This window comes from Gastrolobium bilobum, unplaced genomic scaffold (assembly GCF_033153095.1).
Source record: "Gastrolobium bilobum isolate Gb01-03AN ecotype WA unplaced genomic scaffold, APGP_CSIRO_Gbil_v1 utg11804, whole genome shotgun sequence".
Classification (NCBI taxonomy): domain Eukaryota; kingdom Viridiplantae; phylum Streptophyta; class Magnoliopsida; order Fabales; family Fabaceae; genus Gastrolobium; species Gastrolobium bilobum.
The window spans coordinates 153,639-174,986 of record NW_026897403.1 but is presented as its reverse complement, the minus strand read 5'-3'; the positions used below and the strand labels follow the sequence as shown (position 1 = coordinate 174,986).

General features: G+C 33.6%; 3 protein-coding genes across 5 annotated transcripts; 1 reads left to right on the top strand and 2 right to left on the bottom strand.

Annotated features, from left to right (window-relative positions):
- Positions 1–734: 734 nt before the first annotated feature.
- LOC133306682 (uncharacterized) lies at positions 735–7,043 on the bottom strand. Its single transcript, XM_061507023.1, has 14 exons — positions 7,004–7,043; positions 6,818–6,919; positions 6,621–6,674; positions 6,436–6,497; positions 6,138–6,235; positions 5,855–5,906; positions 5,235–5,327; positions 4,688–4,798; positions 3,993–4,347; positions 3,393–3,841; positions 3,006–3,115; positions 2,764–2,822; positions 2,482–2,669; positions 735–1,176 (listed from the first exon to the last, which is right to left on the bottom strand). Exons 1-14 carry the CDS (start codon positions 7,041–7,043, stop codon positions 988–990), a joined length of 1,962 nt encoding a protein of 653 aa, XP_061363007.1. The 3' UTR covers positions 735–987.
- An 813-nt stretch (positions 7,044–7,856) lies between these two features.
- LOC133306671 (GTP-binding protein BRASSINAZOLE INSENSITIVE PALE GREEN 2, chloroplastic) lies at positions 7,857–13,131 on the top strand. Of its 2 annotated transcripts, none has more exons than XM_061506999.1 (4): positions 7,857–7,986; positions 8,088–9,391; positions 10,141–10,308; positions 12,464–13,131. In XM_061506999.1, the coding sequence occupies exons 1-4, from the start codon at positions 7,875–7,877 to the stop codon at positions 12,824–12,826; spliced, it is 1,947 nt and encodes a 648-aa protein (XP_061362983.1). In that variant the 5' UTR covers positions 7,857–7,874; the 3' UTR covers positions 12,827–13,131. The 2 variants fall into 2 exon arrangements, with proteins under 2 accessions (XP_061362983.1, XP_061362984.1); XM_061507000.1 differs by having other exon boundaries at positions 8,088–9,395; positions 10,145–10,308.
- Positions 13,132–13,372: 241 nt separating this feature from the next.
- LOC133306672 (protein EARLY RESPONSIVE TO DEHYDRATION 15-like) lies at positions 13,373–14,924 on the bottom strand. 2 transcript variants are annotated; one of them, XM_061507001.1, is made up of 3 exons: positions 14,886–14,924; positions 13,864–14,207; positions 13,373–13,706 (listed from the first exon to the last, which is right to left on the bottom strand). In XM_061507001.1, the coding sequence occupies exons 2-3, from the start codon at positions 14,171–14,173 to the stop codon at positions 13,645–13,647; spliced, it is 372 nt and encodes a 123-aa protein (XP_061362985.1). In that variant the 5' UTR covers positions 14,174–14,207; positions 14,886–14,924; the 3' UTR covers positions 13,373–13,644. The 2 variants fall into 2 exon arrangements, with proteins under 2 accessions (XP_061362985.1, XP_061362986.1); XM_061507002.1 differs by lacking the exon at positions 14,886–14,924 and having other exon boundaries at positions 13,373–13,703.
- Positions 14,925–21,348: the final 6,424 nt, after the last annotated feature.

Here is a 21,348-nt window from a genome sequence, read left to right as displayed (position 1 = left end):
TCCAATAAATCAGAGCTGTCCACTACAATTTACAGATAGTACTGGGATACAAATAACTAAAAAAAAAGGTGACGAGTTTGCCACCCCTCATTGTGAAGAGAACTTAAAAATGTGTAGTCTTAACATTTTCGGTCAACTACTAGTTTAAGTAACAATTTTTTTAAGGGCTTATTTCTTAATTTTCACTTACTTTTATTTGTGTTGTCAGGTTTTTTTACTATGTCTGAGCATAAGGTTAATCTTCATTTGAGTATTACCTTTACAAACTTATGTCCTCGTCTTATAAAGACTAGTTAACTACAATCATCGTTCTTGATCTTTAATATCTCTTTCTCAAATCACGTCCTAATATACCAATTTTATGTTATATGGAAATGCATATTAAAGAAACTTTAGCTAATTAACCTCAAACAATTCATATTAAAATTATCTATTTATTAATAAATAAAAGTTTTTAAGATTTAAATATTTTTTAATCTTTATAGATAATATTACTTTTAATTTAATTCCTATAAAAAAAATTCTAATTTTAGTTTTTATATTCGTTTCCGCTTTTTGTTATCTGTTATAATAATGTGAGATTTGTAGAAAAATATTATAAATATGTAAATTAAAAATGAGTGTGATGTAAAATAACCCATGACAAGAACTAAAAGAGAATTATATAAAGAATAAACTAAAATGAAATAGCAAAGGCGTAGAAATGGCAAAATTGTGCATAAATGAATACCTATTGCAAGTAGTTCCTAAACCCTAAACAAAAAAACCTGAAAAAACCACCGCAAAACATGCCTAATTACAGTATCTGAAACCTCATTTGAGATGAAGCGGTCTGGTTAAGTCATCCTCCTTGGGAGGACAAATTTGTTAACCAGCTCTCTTTCTAAAAAACCTAAGTCATATTTATATAAATGAAACGCTAACAGTTCAAAGTACTGAAGAAATTCTTATATACCAAATCATATTTACCACTGGGCATTAACATCCTTACAAGGACTCAGCAAATTGGGAGGCCTCCAAGTCAAGCTCCTGTCTCATGACACAGTTCATGAACCACTCACTACTGAAAGTCCGAATGCCTTTCTTTGCAGCCATCATTGCTTCTTCTGTATCTTCTTCGCATGTCACAAAGATTGTTGTTGATGCATCATTTACATTTTCGAGCCCACTAATAACCTAATACAAAAACAAGTCGAATTTGATAACAGGCGAGGTTCAGTTCCTAGAAGCCCCAGAAAAACAGATGTGAACAGATGTGTTATGTGAATATGTATGATTAAATGAACATTTTACATGGGCATGGGCATGCACATGCAAGACACTTCTGAAAGTAATTCTATCAGTTGGGAAGGAGGGGAGAGAAAAGGACTTCATAGTTCATAGTTCATACAAGATGTCATAAATGATTCTTGATATAATTAGTTTCTCTAAATTGAAACAGCTCCGAACAAAAAAGAAAACAAAAGAGCACAAGTTTCGCACAAAGGAATTAGAAGAATGTATACAGTTGACCATAAAATTTGACAGTGCCGCTACCCACTAGGTAAAGAATCAGAAACTATTTCTGAGGATTCCGAAAAAGCTTAATAAGTCAATACTCAAGTTACTGAAACATAATATTGGTGAATGAAATATGAGCGTAGGCAGGCAAAGATTGTGGTTCACCATTCACAAAAGGTTAGACAGTATGGATAAGCTTCTACACCAATATATCGATGGCTTTTATTGTCTTCAAAAGGATAAGAAAAACAAAGAATCAAAATAGATAAATAACTAAAATCAACGTGTTGAAAAGAAGTATACCGCATGCTGATTTTTTGTGGTTGACCTACATAACTAACCAACAGTGACAATTTTCAAATCCATAAACTCTAAATCAGTAGATAGTCAAACAACATGATCTTAGAACGAACTAGAAGACAATAGATTGTCAGACGTGAACTCGTTTAAGAAACTTTCAAAGCTATTTTCCAAAACTAGGTTGACTAAATTCACTTTGTCAACGATGTCTTTTGAAAATAACCAAGGTGGATCACCGAAATGTGTGGAATCAGTAGTCTACAGATACCTCCAACTTAGAAGCACGAAGATTATTATATATGATAGCTAGGCATTCTTAAAAGCATTTAACCATTGTGAGAATAACCACTTGAATTCCAATGCTTCAAGTTTTTACCATACCAAGCATATGTCTAAATGATGGGAGGATTTGGATCCTCTGCAGTTTATTTAAAACTGCATAGGACCTCAGACATTTGAGATGAATTTATTATGATGAATATGTTTCTCATGTTGCATGAACAATTTTGTCTCGTGCAAAATAAAATATTAAAAATGAAATTAGTTTAATGAACAGAGCTGTTGGATCATCAACTGCAAGAGGTGCAGTTGTTTATAAACTGTAGGAGATATGAAATGCCAGACATAGCATTGTTCATGGTCTGCTTAAATTTAAATTTCAGTAAAAATAATAGGACTTACATTACCACCTGCAGACCTGACAATAGCAGACAGTGTTTTAGCAGGTGTTTGAACATGAGCTGCAATATATATATTATATCCCTTGAACAAAGCATGGGGACTAGCTTTTGCTCGGAAAACTGCACTTATTAAATCAGATTTGTGCTTCAACTGAAAATCCTTATCATTCAGTACGTGAGGCAATTCATCTGCATATTCATTTTTAAAATTATGAATGTAAGCTATTCTGAAGAGTAATTAGATATAGATTAGATATAGACAAGATAGTTTGGTCCAGCTTACCAACAAATCTGCTTTCGCGAAAACTTTCTTTCAACCAACTTGATGAGAGCACCCAAGCACTGTGCAGTTAGCAACATCGCCTTGTTATAAATTACGAACGATCAACACAAAGAAAGAAGACAAAGATGTAGTAGGACACATATTAATGAATAATAAGAACAACTTCATAAGAATCAAACTATAAAACATTTTCAGTATGAAGCTAAGCATGCAAACATTTGGAACTATAATTTTGAGCCTACCCTGAACAGAGGGCGGTACAGAAATTCAGAGTTTTTCTCACTTTTCCAGTGACAACATGTGTGGTCATGCTTCCATCATAGGCCATAGTTCCACCAAGGTCTTCAATCACCTACATGTAAAACAAATGTGTAATGGCTATTAAGTTCAAAATACACAATAAAAAAAATTAAAGAAATCTAGACCTCAGCATTTGAATTAATAAATTTAGAAAGCTTCAAATTAGCCCCTTTTTCCTGCCAGCTGTAATAAACCAATCCTTAAAAGGAATGTTAATCAATTCAAAAGGAGGAGACCAGGTCTCTAAATAAAAGGACAGTTAACAAAAACCAAATGTCACCCATCAGTTTAATAAAGCATTTATAAAATGCTTGGGTAATTAAACATACCTTTGTAAGCTGTGCTTTCTTAGCATCATCAGCGATATTCATCAACATGATTCTAAAGCGTTGTTTAGTTGATGGCAGTTCTTTGTTGATGGGAGGTTCTAAATGCATATAATTTCCCGTACATTTTTCAGAATTTTTTTTGATCAGAGGATCAGCATGAGGGACATCCACAAAACAAGGATCGGCCCTATCATCCTCTGAGATGAAACCCCAGCTAGAATCTGATCCACAGTCAACCAACTGGCTTCCCTTCACTCTTTTTGACTTCAACGAGGAAAAAGAGGCTTCCCAGGTCCTCTTTGCACCTTTTGTAGATTGAGAACAATGCTTGACATTAGCATCACTTCCATCCTGTGAAAAACCTGTACCAGCGTCCTGTCTGTCATCATCTGCTTTGGCAAAAGGAACAATGTCACTGCAGCAGTGCTTAGGATTGTGACAGTCAAACCCTGTCCGTAGTGTAAGAGATTACAACAATTGTACAGTAAAACGTCAAATAGCCATATAAAAGATAATTTGGTTACTTCTTTCTAATTCCAAAAAAAAATAAAATGAAAATAATTGCAATCAAGTATGGGAGACAGACATATCATGTATTACCACTAAGTTTGTCATACTCTCTGGAAGATCCATCTTTAACTAAAGCTTCAGGTTGAATTTTATCTGTACTTTCTGTTCTATAGGAAGATCTATTGGCAAAGTCCAAATCAATATGTAACTCTCCTGATAATTCAACCCGCTCATTTTCAGCAATGGCAGGTGTAAAGGAATTCTGATGAAGCTGTGAGGGGAGACACTTCACAGTGTTAGCATCATCAGCTAATAATTCCTTCCTTAGGTGGCAAACCATGAGAGTTGAACCACCAGGAAAGCATAATGATTTGCGAATATCAGCTTTTACAGGCAACCTTCGGGCTCTACCTTTGGTATCTACCTGTGCTATTGATATAAAACCCTGCACTTGCAATAAATAAAAAGAAACATTGTAACAGCAGAACTAAAGGAGAATCTTTTACAGGAATGAAAATCATGGTTCTAAATTTGGCAAATTGTATTGATACCATAGAATATTTATATTACCATATAAACTGGCCTCTTTACATAAATGTTAACCTTTTATTTACTACAAAACAAATATATAACTAAAAAACAAACCCAAAATGGAATCCTTACTAGGACGATTGCATATCTATCAAGTATTCTAGACTCAAAAATGAAATAACATTCATATAATAAAGCCCAAAAAGACTCTATAATTTGCTCAAGCCTCCGGTGAATTTTCATTTATAAATTACCAGTTTAAGCCAAAAACCTTCAGATTCTTTGTCTCCCCAACAGAAAATAGAACGAATGCCAACACTATTAAGTCTCCTCCATAGCTCTGCAAACAATAGATGACCAAAACCCTGCAGCATATTAACTAGTAATTAACTGAGAAATAAACCTTGAGCCCATAAACAAATGGCAAGAGTAGGAGAATTAGGAAAAGGCTTAACATGATATATAAGTTGCTACAGCTCAATATAATCAAGACACAATGAGAAGGAACAATATACAACTACAGTATGCCATAAGACTTCTTTAAGAAGCATTATCTTCGGATGTGAAAATTCAGATGAGTTTCAAAATATCCGAGCCCTTCAAAATAAGATGACCGCGTAAGTTTTCACTATGTAGTTTGTACCAATCATGTTTACTAGAATAATTCTCATGATTTACTTAACTTCATTAGAAGAAAGAAAAACAACAAATTACACATTCATCTCTTAAAACCATCATTTTCAATTAAAATAAATAAATTAAAACTGACGTAAAGAAGAAAATGTAAAAATTAGAATAGACCTTCCGTTGATAGATTGCATTGACAGCTGCAAGTGGGATCTCTGCATATTCTGTATCCGCAGGGATGATTTGATATGTGATTGCAGCTATAACCTAAACACGGCATAAGTTAATTATAAGCTAACATGTTATTATTCATATACTATTATATTTCTCTAATCTTCTAAGCATTGTTGTCTAGCTGACATTAGAAGACAGTAAGAAATATCATCTTTCTTTTATTTCTAAGCCTGATGGTCTCTATGACGATAAAGGAGAGTATCAGCAGAGATCAATCAGGACTATCATTGAGACAAAGTCAATCCACTTCTAGAACCAATCTCTCCATCAATGATGACTAAATACCTTGTGTAATTTAATGCACACACAAACAGACTCTAAAGAATCTCAGGACTAAAAATGTTAGATTTTCTCTTTAAGAGATGGACACAGGCTCTACTGTAATCTGTAAACGTACTATAACCAAAAGCATTGTCATTGAATTTAATTTATAGGATAGTTCAACAAAAGTTACTCATGCTGCACTGTAGAAGACCCAAAAAGTAGGCTTAGAAATAAAACACCGATGTAAAACATGCCCTCAATCCGTGACAAGAAGCACAGTCGTCTAGCAAATATACCTTTCCAAAATTTCCTACCGAACTGGATTTCAGAAGTAGTGTTCGATATTTCCTGCAAGAATAATAAATGAAAGGTTATTAAACATTTCTAGTTTCAAGTAGCCGAAAAACACAGATACAAAACAAAACCTAATGTTAAACCTAAAACAGTTCAAAAAAATAAACAAACCAGTAAATAAATATACAGTTAAAATCAGCATAGTTATGAACTAGCAGCAACACTACCGGGGAAGAATTATTGACTTGCAAGAGAAGCAAGAAAAAAAGGGGAAGTATCTAATACCCATTCGTCACACATCTCTCAAGAAACTTTGATTGCTTTCCGGTATTCGCAGCATAATTCATTCCAGGTAGCTCTGTCATATACATCTGTAATACTTCCTGCAAAGCCATTCACAGAGACATTTTGAACGGGGAAAAGATAGGAAGATTAATTTTTTATTTCTAAATTTTTATAATTATAAAATATTTATAAAAAATAATAAGTCAGAAATGGAATTTTACAGAACAACCTCTCCTATTCAAAAACACTAAATACGATTTTCAAAAAAAAAAAAAATACTAAATACGAGTTGTGTTACCTGAAGGTAGGATTTGCTAATACCATCAACATCTTTAGGATTAACTAGCACGAACTCGTGTTCTATAGATTCATGAACCAAACAGCAAATATTATTAATCACGCTAATGATTACTAGTTAATATTAATTACATATTTACATAAAATTAATATTACAATGAGTCAAGCATAAATGCAGCATTATACCTCCATCTCCGGACTTGAAATCCTCAGAAGCGTTTCCATGGTTTGCAGACACATCTTGTACCACTGGTTAAGGAAGGAATAAGAAAACGGAGAAAGAAAAAAGAGAGAGTAAAAATCATTAATCAAATCGAATAAACAAACTCAAACCGCACTGTTTCGTGAGATTTGTGAGGAGAAACAAGCATCTTCGAAAATACCTGATACTCTGATCTTTCCGCTTCTGGGGATAGAGATTAAGAGGCCGTTTGAATCGGAGTTGCAGGTGAAGCGGTTGGCCTCAACCGTAATCTCGCAGTTACCTGCGAAATGAGAATGTGGAAACCGAGGTTAGAAACGGAGCATCCAAATCAGTATATTCGAATCCTAGGGTTTGAAGATTCAACCTATGGAGACTGGAGATGAAGGTTTTCGTTTTGGCGCCATATTCCTTGTTTTGGCGTTTGGTTAAACTTCGCGATGAAGCTTGAGAAAACACTTTATATATAGAAGCTGAAACGAGTGGCGCGCGCGGAGAATATAGTCAAATTTTAGTGGCATTTTTGTCATTGTGAACATGAAATTTATATTTTTTTTTCTTATTACTTCTCACTGTTAAATTTTATCTGTTAATTTTCGTTAATTAATTAATTATTAATTCTTAAAAACTTATAGAGAGAAATCAAATAATTAAAATTTAATAATAAAAGATAATAATAAACAAATTAAGTATCCCTTTGTATAAATCAATTTATTGTTTTAACTCACGTTATGTTTTGAATCTTTAAAATAAGAAATCATTTTGTTTGAATTAATTTGATTTAATTAAGAAATTAAATTTTGTGATTAGAATACATTATAAAGAAAAGGAAAGTTATACTTACAATTTTTTTTTACAACCTCTTGCAATCATATCTTAACATTGTTGATTTTTGTCAATCAAAAGTTATGATTTTCACAAATTAAATTTATTAATTAATTATTAGTTCTCAATAAATAATAACCGTTAATTGACAAAAATTAACGATATTAAAATATAGTTACAAGATATTATATAAAAAAAAATTATAAGTATAATAATAATATTTGTTATGTTTAGAGCTCATCAAATATGAAATCGATTCAATTTTATTTTATTGAATAAATTATTTAACAAAGGATAAAATGGTTAAATTTTATGATTAAATTTAAAATTAAACCAATTTCCTTACCCTCTTCCTCTCTCCTCTGTATTTGTGCTTGTGTTGCTGAACCAGTTTATCTGTAGAACTCGGAGTCATGGCTATCTTGTTGTCTACGATTGTGGTTCCTTCCTCTAAGCTCAGCTCCAAGCTTGCCATCTTCAACAATACGCAAGAGCATGCACTTCCAAGTTTTCACCATTCCATAGGTAAGACCCTCGATTAATCCTCTTCGCTTGTGTCAGTTTCTCGCACTCCCTCTCTTCATTTTTTTGATACCCATTTGCGTTTTTTCATCACTTGAGTATAGATAGTGGCAAGCGCTCTCAGAAAGTTCCGTCCTTGATTACTTTTGCGGTAAAGGGTAACTCCACCGTGCAAACGAGTCAGGGAAATTATGCTAAAATCACGCCCAGGAGAGATGGTAAGAACCCATTTTTGAGTGAGGGGAGAGATGAGGATGAAACTCGTGGACCCATTTGCCCTGGTTGTGGAGTCTTTATGCAAGATGAAGACCCAAACCTTCCTGGGTATTACCAACAAAGGAAGGTGAAAGTGGAAGAGTTTTCTGATGAGGATAATATTGACGATGATGATGATGATGATGAAATGGGGTTTTGGGATAGTAGTGAAAATAAGCTTGAAGAAGACACTGAGGGGTTAAAAGATGAGTTTGATTGGGATTCTGATGAGTGGGAAGCTAAGTTTCTTGAGGAAGAGGATGATAAGTTGGAATTGGATGGATTTGCACCTGCAGGGGTTGGCTATGGTAACGTCACTGAGGAGGTTCTGGAGAGGGCAAAGAAGAAGAAGGTGTCAAAAGCTGAGAAGAAGAGGATGGCTAGAGAGGCTGAGAAGGTGAAAGAAGAGGTTACTGTATGTGCTAGGTGTCACTCCTTGAGAAATTATGGTCAGGTGAAAAACCAGACAGTTGAGAATTTGATACCTGATTTTGATTTCAATAGGTTGATTTCTACTCGGTTGATGAATCCTGCTGGTAGTGGCAGTGCTACTGTTGTTGTCATGGTTGTGGATTGTGTTGATTTTGATGGTTCTTTCCCTAGAACTGCAGTGAAATCGTTGTTTGAGGCATTGGAAAGAATCCAGGATAATCCAAAGCTGGGTAAGAAACTGCCAAAGCTTGTTCTTGTGGCAACAAAGGTTGACCTCCTTCCATCCCAGGTTTCTCCTACCAGGTTAGATAGATGGGTTCGACATCGTTCACGTTCTGGAGGAGCACCTAAGTTAAGTGGGGTTTATATGGTCAGTGCTCATAAGGATTTAGGTGTAAGGAATTTGTTGTCCTTCATGAAGAATTTGGCTGGCCCTCGCGGGAATGTGTGGGTAATTGGGGCTCAAAATGCAGGGAAGTCTACTCTCATCAATGCATTTGCAAAGAGAGAAGGAGCCCAAGTTACAAAACTCACAGAAGCTCCAGTTCCTGGTACAACACTTGGAATCTTGAGAATTGGAGGAATTTTGTCAGCTAAGGCTAAGATGTTTGACACTCCAGGGCTCTTGCATCCATATTTAATGTCAATGAGATTGAACCGGGATGAGCAAAAGATGGTTGAGATACGGAAGGAACTTCGTCCTCGAACATATAGAATTAAGGCAAGTTACTTATTGCTATTGCTGTTCTTTATCCTGAATGTAAATTGTCAGGGGTGCTTTATTTCTCTTACATAGATTATATGTGTGCTTTATGTTTGTTCATAAGTAGGAGTGAAAATTTTGAACACGACGGCCGACACGATACAAACACAATAAGAAAAATTCGTCTCTTTGGGTCAACTCATTTTCAAATTCGTTTCATGTTCGTGTTGGCAAAAAATAACACGAAAAAATTTGTGTTGTATCATGTGTCAACCCGCGAACCCGAAATTGACTCACTTTAATCTTCTTTCTGGTTGTTCGTGTTGTGTCATGTCGTAAACAGATTATTCATGTCTTATCGTGTCGTGTCAACCCGCATAATAAACAATACACTCTGAGGTTGTCTGGTTATTTGTGTCATGTCAACCCGCCAAATAAGCTAGTTGTGTTCGTGTCGTAGGTTTTAACCCGATTTCAAAGTTGTGTTGTGTTTGTATTGAGTGCATTCGTATTAATATCGAATTTGTGTCGTATCGTGCAACCCGTATTGCCACCCTTATTCATAAGTTAAGAGCTAACAGAAATGAGAAAAGTTCTTATTTAAGTATAATGTTTTCATTATTCTGGCCTTTATTTGGTATCTGAAGATTCTGAACCATGAAAATGATTACTGAATCGAGATTGGAAGGTTTTTATGTGGATTAGTGTGAATATTTCAAAAAAAAGGAGATGCAGTTTGAATCTTACATACTGGTTTTAATTTACAGGTAGGGCAGGCTATACATATTGGAGGCTTGACAAGACTTGACCTTATTGAAGCCTCTGTTGAAACAATATATGTCACAGTTTGGGCATCACCAAATGTTTCTCTTCACTTGGGGAAAATAGAAAATGCTGATGAAGTTTGGCATAATCATGTTGGCGTCAGGCTGCAGGTAAATCTTTTCCTGTTCTCAGACCAAACGAATTATGTCTAAATCAGTAATGTTAAGTGTTATACTTTGTTTCGCAGAGGTGGTTTAAAACTGCATTTTGCCATAGCTTGGCCGTCTTTATTTCAATTGATTAATTTGCTCATGCCTAATTCCATCTTAATGAATTCAAGTAGCTATTATAATCTACATAAGCTAATTAAGAGCCATTAGTTCAATTTAAGTTTCTCAGGAAGAAGAGATTTCCGACATGAAACAATTATAATTGATTATTTAATCTTTACTCTCTTTGTTTTTGTTCCATCTCCCTTTATGGTTTTTCATCTCTCACTTAACCTTTAATAGAAAAGAAGATTTTGCATGGTGCCTGTAGGTTATACTTTGGTGCATATACCAAGAATCTTAGCTACAAGTGCATCTTTAGTTTTCTCAGTTAACCTTTAATTAAAAAGAATATTTTGCACATAATCTGTAGGTTATACTTTAGATCATATGCCAAAAATCTAACAAGAAGTATATCTTTAGTTTTCTTAAGGAGGGTTGAGGGTAGGGGGAATGTGCTTGTACATATGTGTGAGTTTTGAGGAGCACCATATGCAAACGTTTCTGGGCAATGTGGGGATTGAGAAATGTTAAAATCATATTTGCTTTGCAGATCAAACTTAACTGATGTATCTCAAGACTTCCTGAATCTGTTGCATGCAAACAAAGTGCTATTTTAATTTCCAGACAACTGACAAATTACTATTTAGAAAGGAGGAGGACTTTTTATTAATTATAAAACTTTTGTCAAATCCAAATACTGGAAACAAGAAAAGCATCCCACTTTGATTAACATTGTAGTAGATATTTGAATCTGAAGGTGCTAATTGTTGTATTCATAAATGAGTTTGCTCTGATGAATTTGCTTAAGCAGTCATTGCAATAATGAGTGACTGAAATGAAGCTAAATATGGTTATTTTGGTGATAAATGATTGACTTCTTGAGTCAGAAATTATGAAAGATTTGATTGTTCAAAAATCAAAATCATTTGCAAGGGGAGGGATTCAAAATGAGGATTGGTGCTACTGTTTGTTTCTGGAAATATATTTGGTGTTATGATGAGAAAAACTTTTCATTCTTCTTCTGATTGCTTTGCTATGGGCAGGCCTTGGTTTCATTGATTGGATTAACCTTATATTATTGGCTAAAAAAGGCCAGATATGTCTGTTATTGTTAGATTATAACTTGGTTTCATAAATGCAAAGACATTCCTTGGGGAACTGTATGAAAAGGGAACTATTTGTTGTACAAAACAGAATGTCTACCTCAGCCCGCACACTCCCCCTAAAACCAACGCAGCACTACTGCTGCCTCCCCCATAACAAATTTTCTCTCCTCTGACTGCCTTTGGTCCTGTGTAATTTCTTTCTACCTATATCTTCCGCTCTGTGTTGTTGATTGTTGTTGCCACATATACAAAGTGAATATATTGGTTTTAGTAGATTTTTTTTTTTTTAAAGAATTGTTTTAAGTTACTAAGTTTCACATTGTGTATTCCTAAGTTAAGTTTTAGTTGGTTCTTGTATATATTATAAAAGCTCCATATAAGTAAGGTGTACTGTAAATTAGGATTAGTTTAGAAGATTACGAACTTATAGGTATGGATAAGCACTTTCTCTTTAATTGTATATTAAATTCAGATTTCCAATTAATGCCATAAATGTTCATTTATTTTTTAGTGTGCCTGAGTTGTTTGAAAATCCCTTTGGATTCAAGGGTATTAGGTTATTCATCCAAACTGTTCTGCATCAAGAATGGTACCAATAAGATATAGCCCAAACTATACACAGTCTATGAAGAAATGTTAAATACACTGTCTTGTTAGTTGTTTACTAATTTAAATTATTGGTGAAATAGAAACTGCATTAAATATATTTTAATAGTCCTCTATTAGTTACAACTTATAGAGAGCTATATCAGGGTACTTCTGGTTATACTCATATTAATTTGTAGATTTTGGGATCGTAGATGTGCATTATATAATTACTGCAGTGTAGGTTAACTTGGTTTCAGGTTTACATATATAGCTTGCATGGTATATGAAAATTTTGCGTTCTATCCATTTTCTGAAATGCATGTTTTCCCTAATTTTATTTCATTTTATTCTTATTCCAGCCTCCCATTGGGAGTGACCGCGCTGCTGAATTAGGCACATGGCAAGAAAGGGAAGTTAAAGTGTCTGGATCTAGTTGGGATGTCAAAAGCATTGACATAGCAATAGCTGGTTTAGGTTGGTTCTCTTTGGGTTTCAAAGGTGAAGCAACCATAAAATTGTGGACCTTTGATGGAGTTGATGTAACTTTGAGAGAACCTTTGGTCCTTGATAGGGCTTCATTCCTTGAGAAACCAGGTTTTTGGTTACCAAAAGCCATCTCTGATGCTATTGGCAACCAAACTAAACTTGAAGCTCAAAGAAGGAAAATACTTGAAGATGAGGATACGGAATACGTGGGGGCAGGTACAGAGCTATCCGCATGAAAAGAACTGGATTGCTTTGCCACTGTCTTTCATTAAGGATGAGAATAGAAGCTGTAACCAAACTGACGTATTGCAGAGGCAATAACATCTTTGCAACTAGTTGGTGTGATCCCCCACCTACTTAGAGAGACTTGCAGTTTAGGTGTCAGAGACGGTGATTATGTAGTTTTGCGATAAGTTGTAAGACTTACGCCTATTATGTACATATATACAGTCAATGTCTGCATTTTGGGAGGTAGTATTTCAAATTTTATGTATTGATTGCCTTTGCACAAGTCAGAAAAATAAAACTATCTCTAAAAGAAAAAGGATCTTCAGGAATAACATAGCTATGCCCTGTTTCATGAATGTGTCACGTTTCTTTTAACTGACAAACTGATATGTGTTTATGGCAAAATGCTAAAAATTCTTATATTCAAGTCGAAGAGTTAAAAATTGAGTTTTAAGAATTCAGCAGCCAGGGTACCGAACGCTGCTTAAAATTCGGTCTTGCAAAGTTGGATGTGATCCATTTTAAAGTTTAGATGAAAGTAATGAGACAAATCCTGACAGAGAATTTTTTTCATTTTTTTTTTTCATTTTTGTAATTTGAGAACTTGTAGCAACTCTTGCCACATCAGGGCATGAAATATTGTCATAAATTTTCGTTTCCTTTCCCATTTACCATAATTTTGGTAAAGCAAGAAAAGGATAGACTGACGATTGAAACCTTGCCTATACAGGACTTACAGAAAGTTAAATCTACAGATAACATGGTGCAATAGCTAAATGACCGCAAGCTCCATTTGGAAGATGTGTTGAAAGCTCCAATTTCTGGCTCATGCAGTTAATGTCTTTGGTCCACGCTCTGGTTCCACATTAGTGTTGGGTCCAGTTTCTTCTGAAGAATTGAAGCCCCTCATTAGTGAAACAAAGCCAAAACTCAAGTATTCTAAATTGCTTCTTGAGATAACATAACACTACAGAATTTGAATTTTGAATTCAACACTTGAATCCTTATGATTCCCTATACACTCCAGTCCCTGCAAATTATTTACCTTGGGTTTCACAATATTGAATAAACTCTTCAAGCTGAGCTTCCATAGAAAGATCTTCACCAGCATCAAGATCAAATGTATCAGGCAGCAAATCAACCACATCATTACCATCATATCCATTCTCACCAACGTTGCCATAAAAGACTCCCTCTTCCTGTTGCTGGCTGAGCCAGTAGTCCTGGTACCATGTTAGTGTTGTTACCAGCTGCCACCATTCTGGAGAAAAATCCTCCACTTGGCGAAAGGCAGCTGGAATGTAAAGAGGGGCATTAGGGTTTAGTGTTGATCTTCCACCAGAGACTAATGCCATCTTGCTGAGCTTGACTTTGATCCTTGTTCTTTGTCTGCGCCATAAATCAACAAGTACAAAGCAGCACCAGTGTTAACAAGGAACAAGAATCTACCAAACACCAAATTTTAAGTATAAACATGGAGCTTCTACAAAATCAACACCTCGGTTCTAAAGTTTTGAAAATTTAAATTTGAAAAAAACATAATTCCATTAGTTTCACAAACACGCAAGAGATTTATAAAAAAAAAAAAACCTTCGGAAAAATTATGAACGGTGTAGAAATAAAATGTGGTCGTTCACCAATTATGTCAAAATATGTATATATATATGGCTATTTTTTTTTATTATTTCTATTTTTTAGAGGAATTGGAATTTTTCCAAGATTTTTTTTCACCTGAAACAACAAAAATTGATGATGCATAAAAAATCCAGATCTCAGATCGAAAATTCAAAACCATCTTTCTTTTGACTCCTTTGTAATAAAGATCGGTAAATCGTCATGAATCTTCAAACAAAAGAAGAAGAAAAGAACAAAAAGCGGTTACGAAAGACGAAATTTCAAACACGAAAAAACCATAGCAATTAACCACTAATTTCCGTGCAATTACAGATAAGAAACAAGCACGAAAAAAAAATCAAAAAAAAAAAAACAACGAAATTTCACTTCATGAAAACAATTCCTTTGAATCGCGATCAGATCGAAAAAGAAAAAGAAAAAGAAAATACATACCTGAAAATTTGGTTACCGACGAGCGAGAGTTACGCGTCGTGCCGAGTCGCGAACACGTATTTATAGAGGGGGGGGGGGGGAGAGAATGGGGAAGTCCGAACCTACCCTGGTTCGGGATGAGGTGGGGCCCACCGAGATAGGTTCGGTGAAAGCACCGTCCTGTGTGCGTCTGACGCAGCAACGGTGTGGATGGTGCTGAGGTCAAAATCGATGTCAAACTGTGCGCGTTTTCCAGCCGCTGTTAGTTGACCTTATTGACGTCTTTTTAATAGTGTAATTTTTGACGCATTTCATGGTTTTCTCGTTTCATTTCTTGTTTCTACGGTTCTTAATTGTTTTCCAGATAATGGTTGCACAGTTTGTGCCACAACCATCCATATTTATTTACCCCAAAATTTTAGCATTGGGTGCATCCTTTTTACTAAACCTGCTAGTTCAATCAAAATATGTGGTCTCCACATACAACAACATTAGCTAAATTAAACACTAGCACGTAATGGCATTGACTGCTAAAGAAGCAAATGATTATGTGCCATCCAATTAAGTGAAATAGTTTGACGATTTACGTCGAGTTCCATGTTTGATTAAATGAAGAAGTTTAATGTTATATTCCAAACATGAAAACTCTTATTATTCGGTGGACTAATCCTTTGATTTGGACTCTTTTCATGAGTTTCGTAACACTATGTATGCTGATATTGTTGAAATAATCGAAGAATGTGAGGGGTTTCAATAAGAAAATTTCATTCATGCGGAAGGCCAAGTCAAAAAACTTCAAATAAAAAAAAAAAAGAGGAAAAAATACTTGTAGAAGTTTTTTTTGATTCGGGAGCTCCCAACTAGAAAACAACATTAACATCTCTAGCCGGCCCGCTGGATCCCACATAAGAGGATGCATGTATATTGAGTTTGGAGTGTATTAATATTTCTCTGTTATAAAAAATAATTTAATCTCATATATATATATATATATATATATATATATATATATATATATATATATAGTGTACCCTAATTATTTTTATTCCTGCGGATCTAAATTAAATATCTAACATCTCTCATTCTTAACCCCCATCTCGTTACTAAATACTCTCTATTTCTAATCTATTAGTATTAATAGATTACTATATAAATAGTATTTGTACTACAAATAGTAGAAAAATATTGGAAGGGAAAAATACTTCGAAGATGAACCTGTTCCCAGGCAATAGTAAGAAATTCTTGACGATATCGGGCCGGAACAATCTGTTCCTCCAGAATACCTTAGATCCAACTTTCTATTCACTCGTGGGATCCGGGCGGTCCGGGGGGGACCACCGCGGCTCCTAGCCGAGATCACTAACTAATACTAATCTAATACTAATAGAACCGAAATAGAACTGTCTTTTCTATATACTCTCCCCGAGAGCTAATTATCGAGACTTTGGGTTATCTGGACACATACTTCGGGAAATGGTTCATGCATGTTTGTTGCCTGGTGCAACAAGATCCAGTTGGTAAGGAGGAAAAATTCTCTTCATTTTTTTAGTCATTTTTATAATCAGCGATTGGACAGAACAGTATATTATGAAAGGGAAATGTAAAAGTTACGTAACAGGAACCAAAATTATTTTCCTGTAGATACAACTTTTTGTAGGACCCACGAATTTAAAAAAGAAAAAGAGGCGTTGTTATCAATAAAAGTTGTGAGTGGAGGATTTTTTTTTTTTCATTCCTGTTACGTAACTCTTCCATTTCCCATTATGAAAATACTGGATGAACAAGTTGAACGAGGAGGATTTTGGAGTATAAAGTTGAACTGTTTGAGTGTTTGGATAAGATTTACTTCCTCAATAAATAAAGTACGTCAATATACAGTAATTTAGAGAAGTAATGGTATTGTTTACCCAAAAAGAAAAAGAAAAAGAGAACTAATGGTATAGATTAAAATTTTCTATGAGTTTTTTTAAAAAAAAAAAAAAAAGCAAGGGTGATAAACCTCTAGTTTATCATGTTTATATGGCTAATATTGAGTGAATTATATAGTTAAGAGCATGAATACTTAGGTTTTATATTAAAAATCATGGAAATTAGATTTCTATCTAACATATCTTGTTCTTATTGGTTTTGAAGACAAATTAATACAAATTTGAGCAAGAATGGATTAGATTGAAGTTGGAATTGGAAGATCAATATTCATCCAAGAAGAAGTTTCTGGAAGAGAACATTCAAATGCTCAAATGTGAAGAAAAATCTCTGTTGGAGAGCGTTTTAATGTCACAGTCAACATTCAAACGCGCTGTTATTAGCAATTTTTCCCGCGCTGAGAACATTTAAATGCTCTAGACAACATTTAAACGCCCTCCAGAATTAAAACGCTCTAGTCAACATTTGAACGCGCTAGCATGAAAGAAACCACAGCCAAGGAGCGCATTTAAATGTTAATTCCAACATTAAAACGCCATCTAATAGGGGGAAATGCGTTGATCAACATTTGAACGCGTTGAACAGCATTTAAACGCGCTAATCAACATTTGAACGCGCTTATCAACATTTGAATGTCTAGTTGCGATGCAATTCAGATTCAAATTATAGAATCATCAAATTGAAGATATGATTTGAGATTTCAGTGATGATTCCATAGGATCATATGGAAAATTAAAAGATGTGGTTTCTTCATTATAAATAAAGGGTTCATTCAGAATCAAAAGAGAGCATTTTGAAGAGTCAAGAGGAGGAATCCTATTGTGGAGCATTGGAGTACTGAAGATTCAAGACAACATAACATCAATGGAGTCTTGGGGAATCATTTTCTTTCCAATTGTTTTTTATTTCAATATGTTAGGCTAAGTTTTTACGTAGTTAGGGGAAGATGAAATCCAATTGAATCTCTTTGTTATGAATTAAATTGTCTCCGAATTCTTCTCTTTTTATAATTGAATGAATTTATTCGTTTTTAATGCTTTCTATGAGGTTGCTTCTTATAAATTGATTTAGGGGAATTATATGACAATAGGGATGTTGGTGCATGAATCCTTATTTGATAAATTCATCATAATCCTTATGATATAGGGATAGACATAGGACAATTGTGCAATCTTTAAATTCTTGATTTTAATGCATGTTTTCTTGATGAACAACTGGGGAACTAGGATTCTTTCAAGATTACATAGAATTAGGGTAACAAGGAATTGAGCCTTAATTAACTTAGAAAGAATTGATTGACATTATATTAAGAGCAAATTCTTGACTATTTAATTCATAGCACAAAGAGGATATTTGGAGAAGTAGAAACCCTAACTACGCTCGTTCTTGATAATTAAACAACTCGTCTTTTTTCTTGCTTTTAATTCTAAAATTGAATGTTATTGCTTGTTTTTAATTTCAATTCTTTTTATCTCAAATTCGATTGTCCAACTAAATCGTTGTTAGCGAACTAGTGCACTTGCCGAAGTAGAAACAAAGGGCCAGAGCCCCCCCCAAATGAACAACAACAAAAGGAAACTAAGAAACAGCCATAGAACGAGGCCAACCTACTGAAGAAAAATTAGCTAAATACAAAAAATAAATTCCAGGTTGAGGTCCCCCAGACAACTTGAGTGACATCTACCTCATTATTCAATAAATAATTAGTCATCCAGTCTGCGCATATGTTCCCCTCCCTATATATGTGATAAATCTTGATCCTCCAACCCTTATGTAACCATGTCCGTATCTGAGAGATCAAATGACCCTCATGGACTGCTACACCAATCTTGGTTAGCACAGAAATAACACTCGTCGAATCACTTTCAAGCTCAATGCAACGAAAACCTTCCCTCTATGCAATCTTCAAACCATGAAGAATACCCCAAAGCTCCGCTTTAAAGGATGAGCAAGACCCTAGCTTATATGCAAAACCTTTGATCCAATTCCCTGTTGAATCACGAATAATACCACCACAAGTAGTTGGACCAAGTTTCCACGCGCAGCCCATTCGTATTAAGCTTTACAGAACCATCCTCTGGAAATTGCCATGTAATATTGGAAATCACAGACCTCCTTCCCAAACGATAATTGTTAGGATTATTATAGGCAGTCTCTACCTCTTGCACAAGGTTGATGATAACGCGCTCCCTAATAGCTACATCAGAGAGAATACGCCCATGCCAAATCTCATTCCTCCACTTCCATAACTTCTAGCAGGTTAAGAAAAATATAGTTAACCAATTCTTTGGAACTCTTATTTCCCCACTTTTCACCATATTAACCAAAAGCAACTGGTCCACATCAACTTAAAAAAAAAAGAATCAAAATTAATAGGAACCAATATACTCCATAAGATTTTCACCACATGACAATCCCTCAATGCATGAAGAATGGTTTCTCTATCGTTCCTGCAAACTGGGCATATAGCAGACCCATTACCCTATTGAGCAATGTAGTCCATTGTGAATAAACGATGGTGCAAAATCTTCCACATCAGCAATTTGGTTTTTTTTGGGGTCCATCCCAACTCCAAATAGAATGCCACAAATTATCTGATTCTATAACCCTTTCCTCAGCATGTAAATCCAATCATAAACATCTTTAACAACAACATATTAACTACTACCAATCCTCCATCTTTTCCTATCCGGACCATCATCAAGAAGCAGGTCAATAGCATAAAGAGAAAGACACTGCTCTAACAACGTGCAATCCCAATCATCCGACAATATTAAGTCTTGATTCAGAATTAGTCCTGACTTGAACAGTTGAAGTTTGTGAAAATATCGAGAGCCTACTCGTCTTAAAATTTGCTTCTTGTAAGACTTGTTTTAACCTTAATTCTCAAAACACTATAATTTTACAAGCTAAGTTGAGGCTTATATGGGAACCAAAAAAGTTTCTTATCAAAATTTTCATTGTTAAAAAATAAATAAAAATATATAAAAATGTATAGATTTAAATATTTATAAATATAATATGATAATAAAAATATATTTTACATATATAAATTTATAGAATATATATAATAAATATATATTTTTAAAATTCAAAAAACAATTATTTTAATTATTATTTTAAGTAAAAGATATTACCTTCTCTATTTATAATTTTTTTATTCATTATTATACGATATTTTTAATAATTATATATATATATATATATATATATATATATATAAATTGACTACTTAAAAATACAATTATATCAAAATTTATATAATATAAATGAGAAAAACTTATATGAAAATATGGATTTACATTGGCCAAGTCATCCAAATTTGAATCGAACAGTTTGAAATGTTAAAAAACAATATTTCCTAATAATTAATAATTTATAATGCGCACAGAGATAGATTCTGTGGGAATTGATCCTTTTATATATAATTTTTACATTGTCATGTATACATTCAATAATAAATCAACGGTCACAAATTTATTGACAAAAATTACAAAATGAAAAAAAGGAAATATTCAAATTAATTTTTGGCAATTAATTACTAACTTTTGCTGCAACAAAAAAAAAAAGTAAGAGGGCTAAATAAAGTCTTGTTTAACTAATTTTTACAAAAAAATCAAACCGTTAATTTTTTCATCTATACTAAAATTTTTACTAGATAATAAAAATCTTCACTGTAAATATACTTAATAATAAATATAATTATTCCATGATATAATAAGAATCGGTAACTTTAATGTTTTTGATATAGAACCAACATTACTCTATTTTGACTGCTCTAAATTCAAAGGACCAAAATTGTGTACTCAATCTAAAGCAAGAGAGAACATGATAAGTGAACAACTAAGTTGCAGTGTAGCAAAGAAGATGGATGCGTCAATAAGGGTGGGAATAAGTGTGAAGGCATGAGTATATCCATTATTTTATATATATTTTTTAGATTTGTGTATCGATTTATTAATTAATCAATTAATTCGATTGAATTTGATAGGGAGATAAAGTTTTTCCAATCAAATTTTAACATAATTATGTATTAATCAGTACTCAACCTCAAAATCATTAATTAAATTGGAATAATAAGTGCCAGTTATATATGCATTCTTTCTATACACACATCTTTGAAAAAAAGTGAATTTAATTTCAATACACTACTAGTACACAAAAATATGAAATTGTTCAATAAATTTGATAACTTATAAGATATCGAATCTATCAAATGATTTAGGAGCATGTTATTAGATAATAGTGAAGAGTTTTTTTACGTTGACAGTGCATTTAAATTAAATTCAAAAGAATTTATACTTGTATTCAGTATTATATTGTCGCATTATTTAATTTTTAATAAGTTGACGTTTTACGTTATTGTCAACATAGTAAAATTCATTAAATGAGATATTAAAATTGAATGATATCGTAAAAATATTTCATACCAAAAGTGCATCGAAGTTGTTTTATATAATTGTCAACATAGTAAAATTCAATAAATGAGATATTAAAATTGAATGATAGCGTAAAAATATTTCATACCAAAAGTGCATCGAAGTTAAACTTGAATCCC

What these genes read in the sequence shown, in the direction of transcription:
- LOC133306682 (XM_061507023.1), bottom strand. Translation starts at nt 7,043, where the DNA reads ATGGCGCCAAAACGAAAACCTTCATCTCCAGTCTCCATAG. An exon ending in CGGAAAGATCAGAGTATCAG is followed by an intron (nt 6,675 to 6,817) that starts GTATTTTCGAAG and finishes CAGTGGTACAAG; the next exon opens with ATGTGTCTGCAAACCATGGA. An exon ending in AAGGTTTTTGGCTTAAACTG is followed by an intron (nt 4,348 to 4,687) that starts GTAATTTATAAA and finishes TTGCAAGTGCAG; the next exon opens with GGTTTTATATCAATAGCACA.
- LOC133306672 (XM_061507001.1), bottom strand. Translation starts at nt 14,173, where the DNA reads ATGGCATTAGTCTCTGGTGGAAGATCAACACTAAACCCTAATGCCCCT. An exon ending in TCAATATTGTGAAACCCAAG is followed by an intron (nt 13,707 to 13,863) that starts GTAAATAATTTG and finishes TCAATTCTTCAG; the next exon opens with AAGAAACTGGACCCAACACT.
- LOC133306671 (XM_061506999.1), top strand. Translation starts at nt 7,875, where the DNA reads ATGGCTATCTTGTTGTCTACGATTGTGGTTCCTTCCTCTAAGCTCAGC. An exon ending in AAGTTTTCACCATTCCATAG is followed by an intron (nt 7,987 to 8,087) that starts GTAAGACCCTCG and finishes ACTTGAGTATAG; the next exon opens with ATAGTGGCAAGCGCTCTCAG. An exon ending in ATGTTGGCGTCAGGCTGCAG is followed by an intron (nt 10,309 to 12,463) that starts GTAAATCTTTTC and finishes TTCTTATTCCAG; the next exon opens with CCTCCCATTGGGAGTGACCG.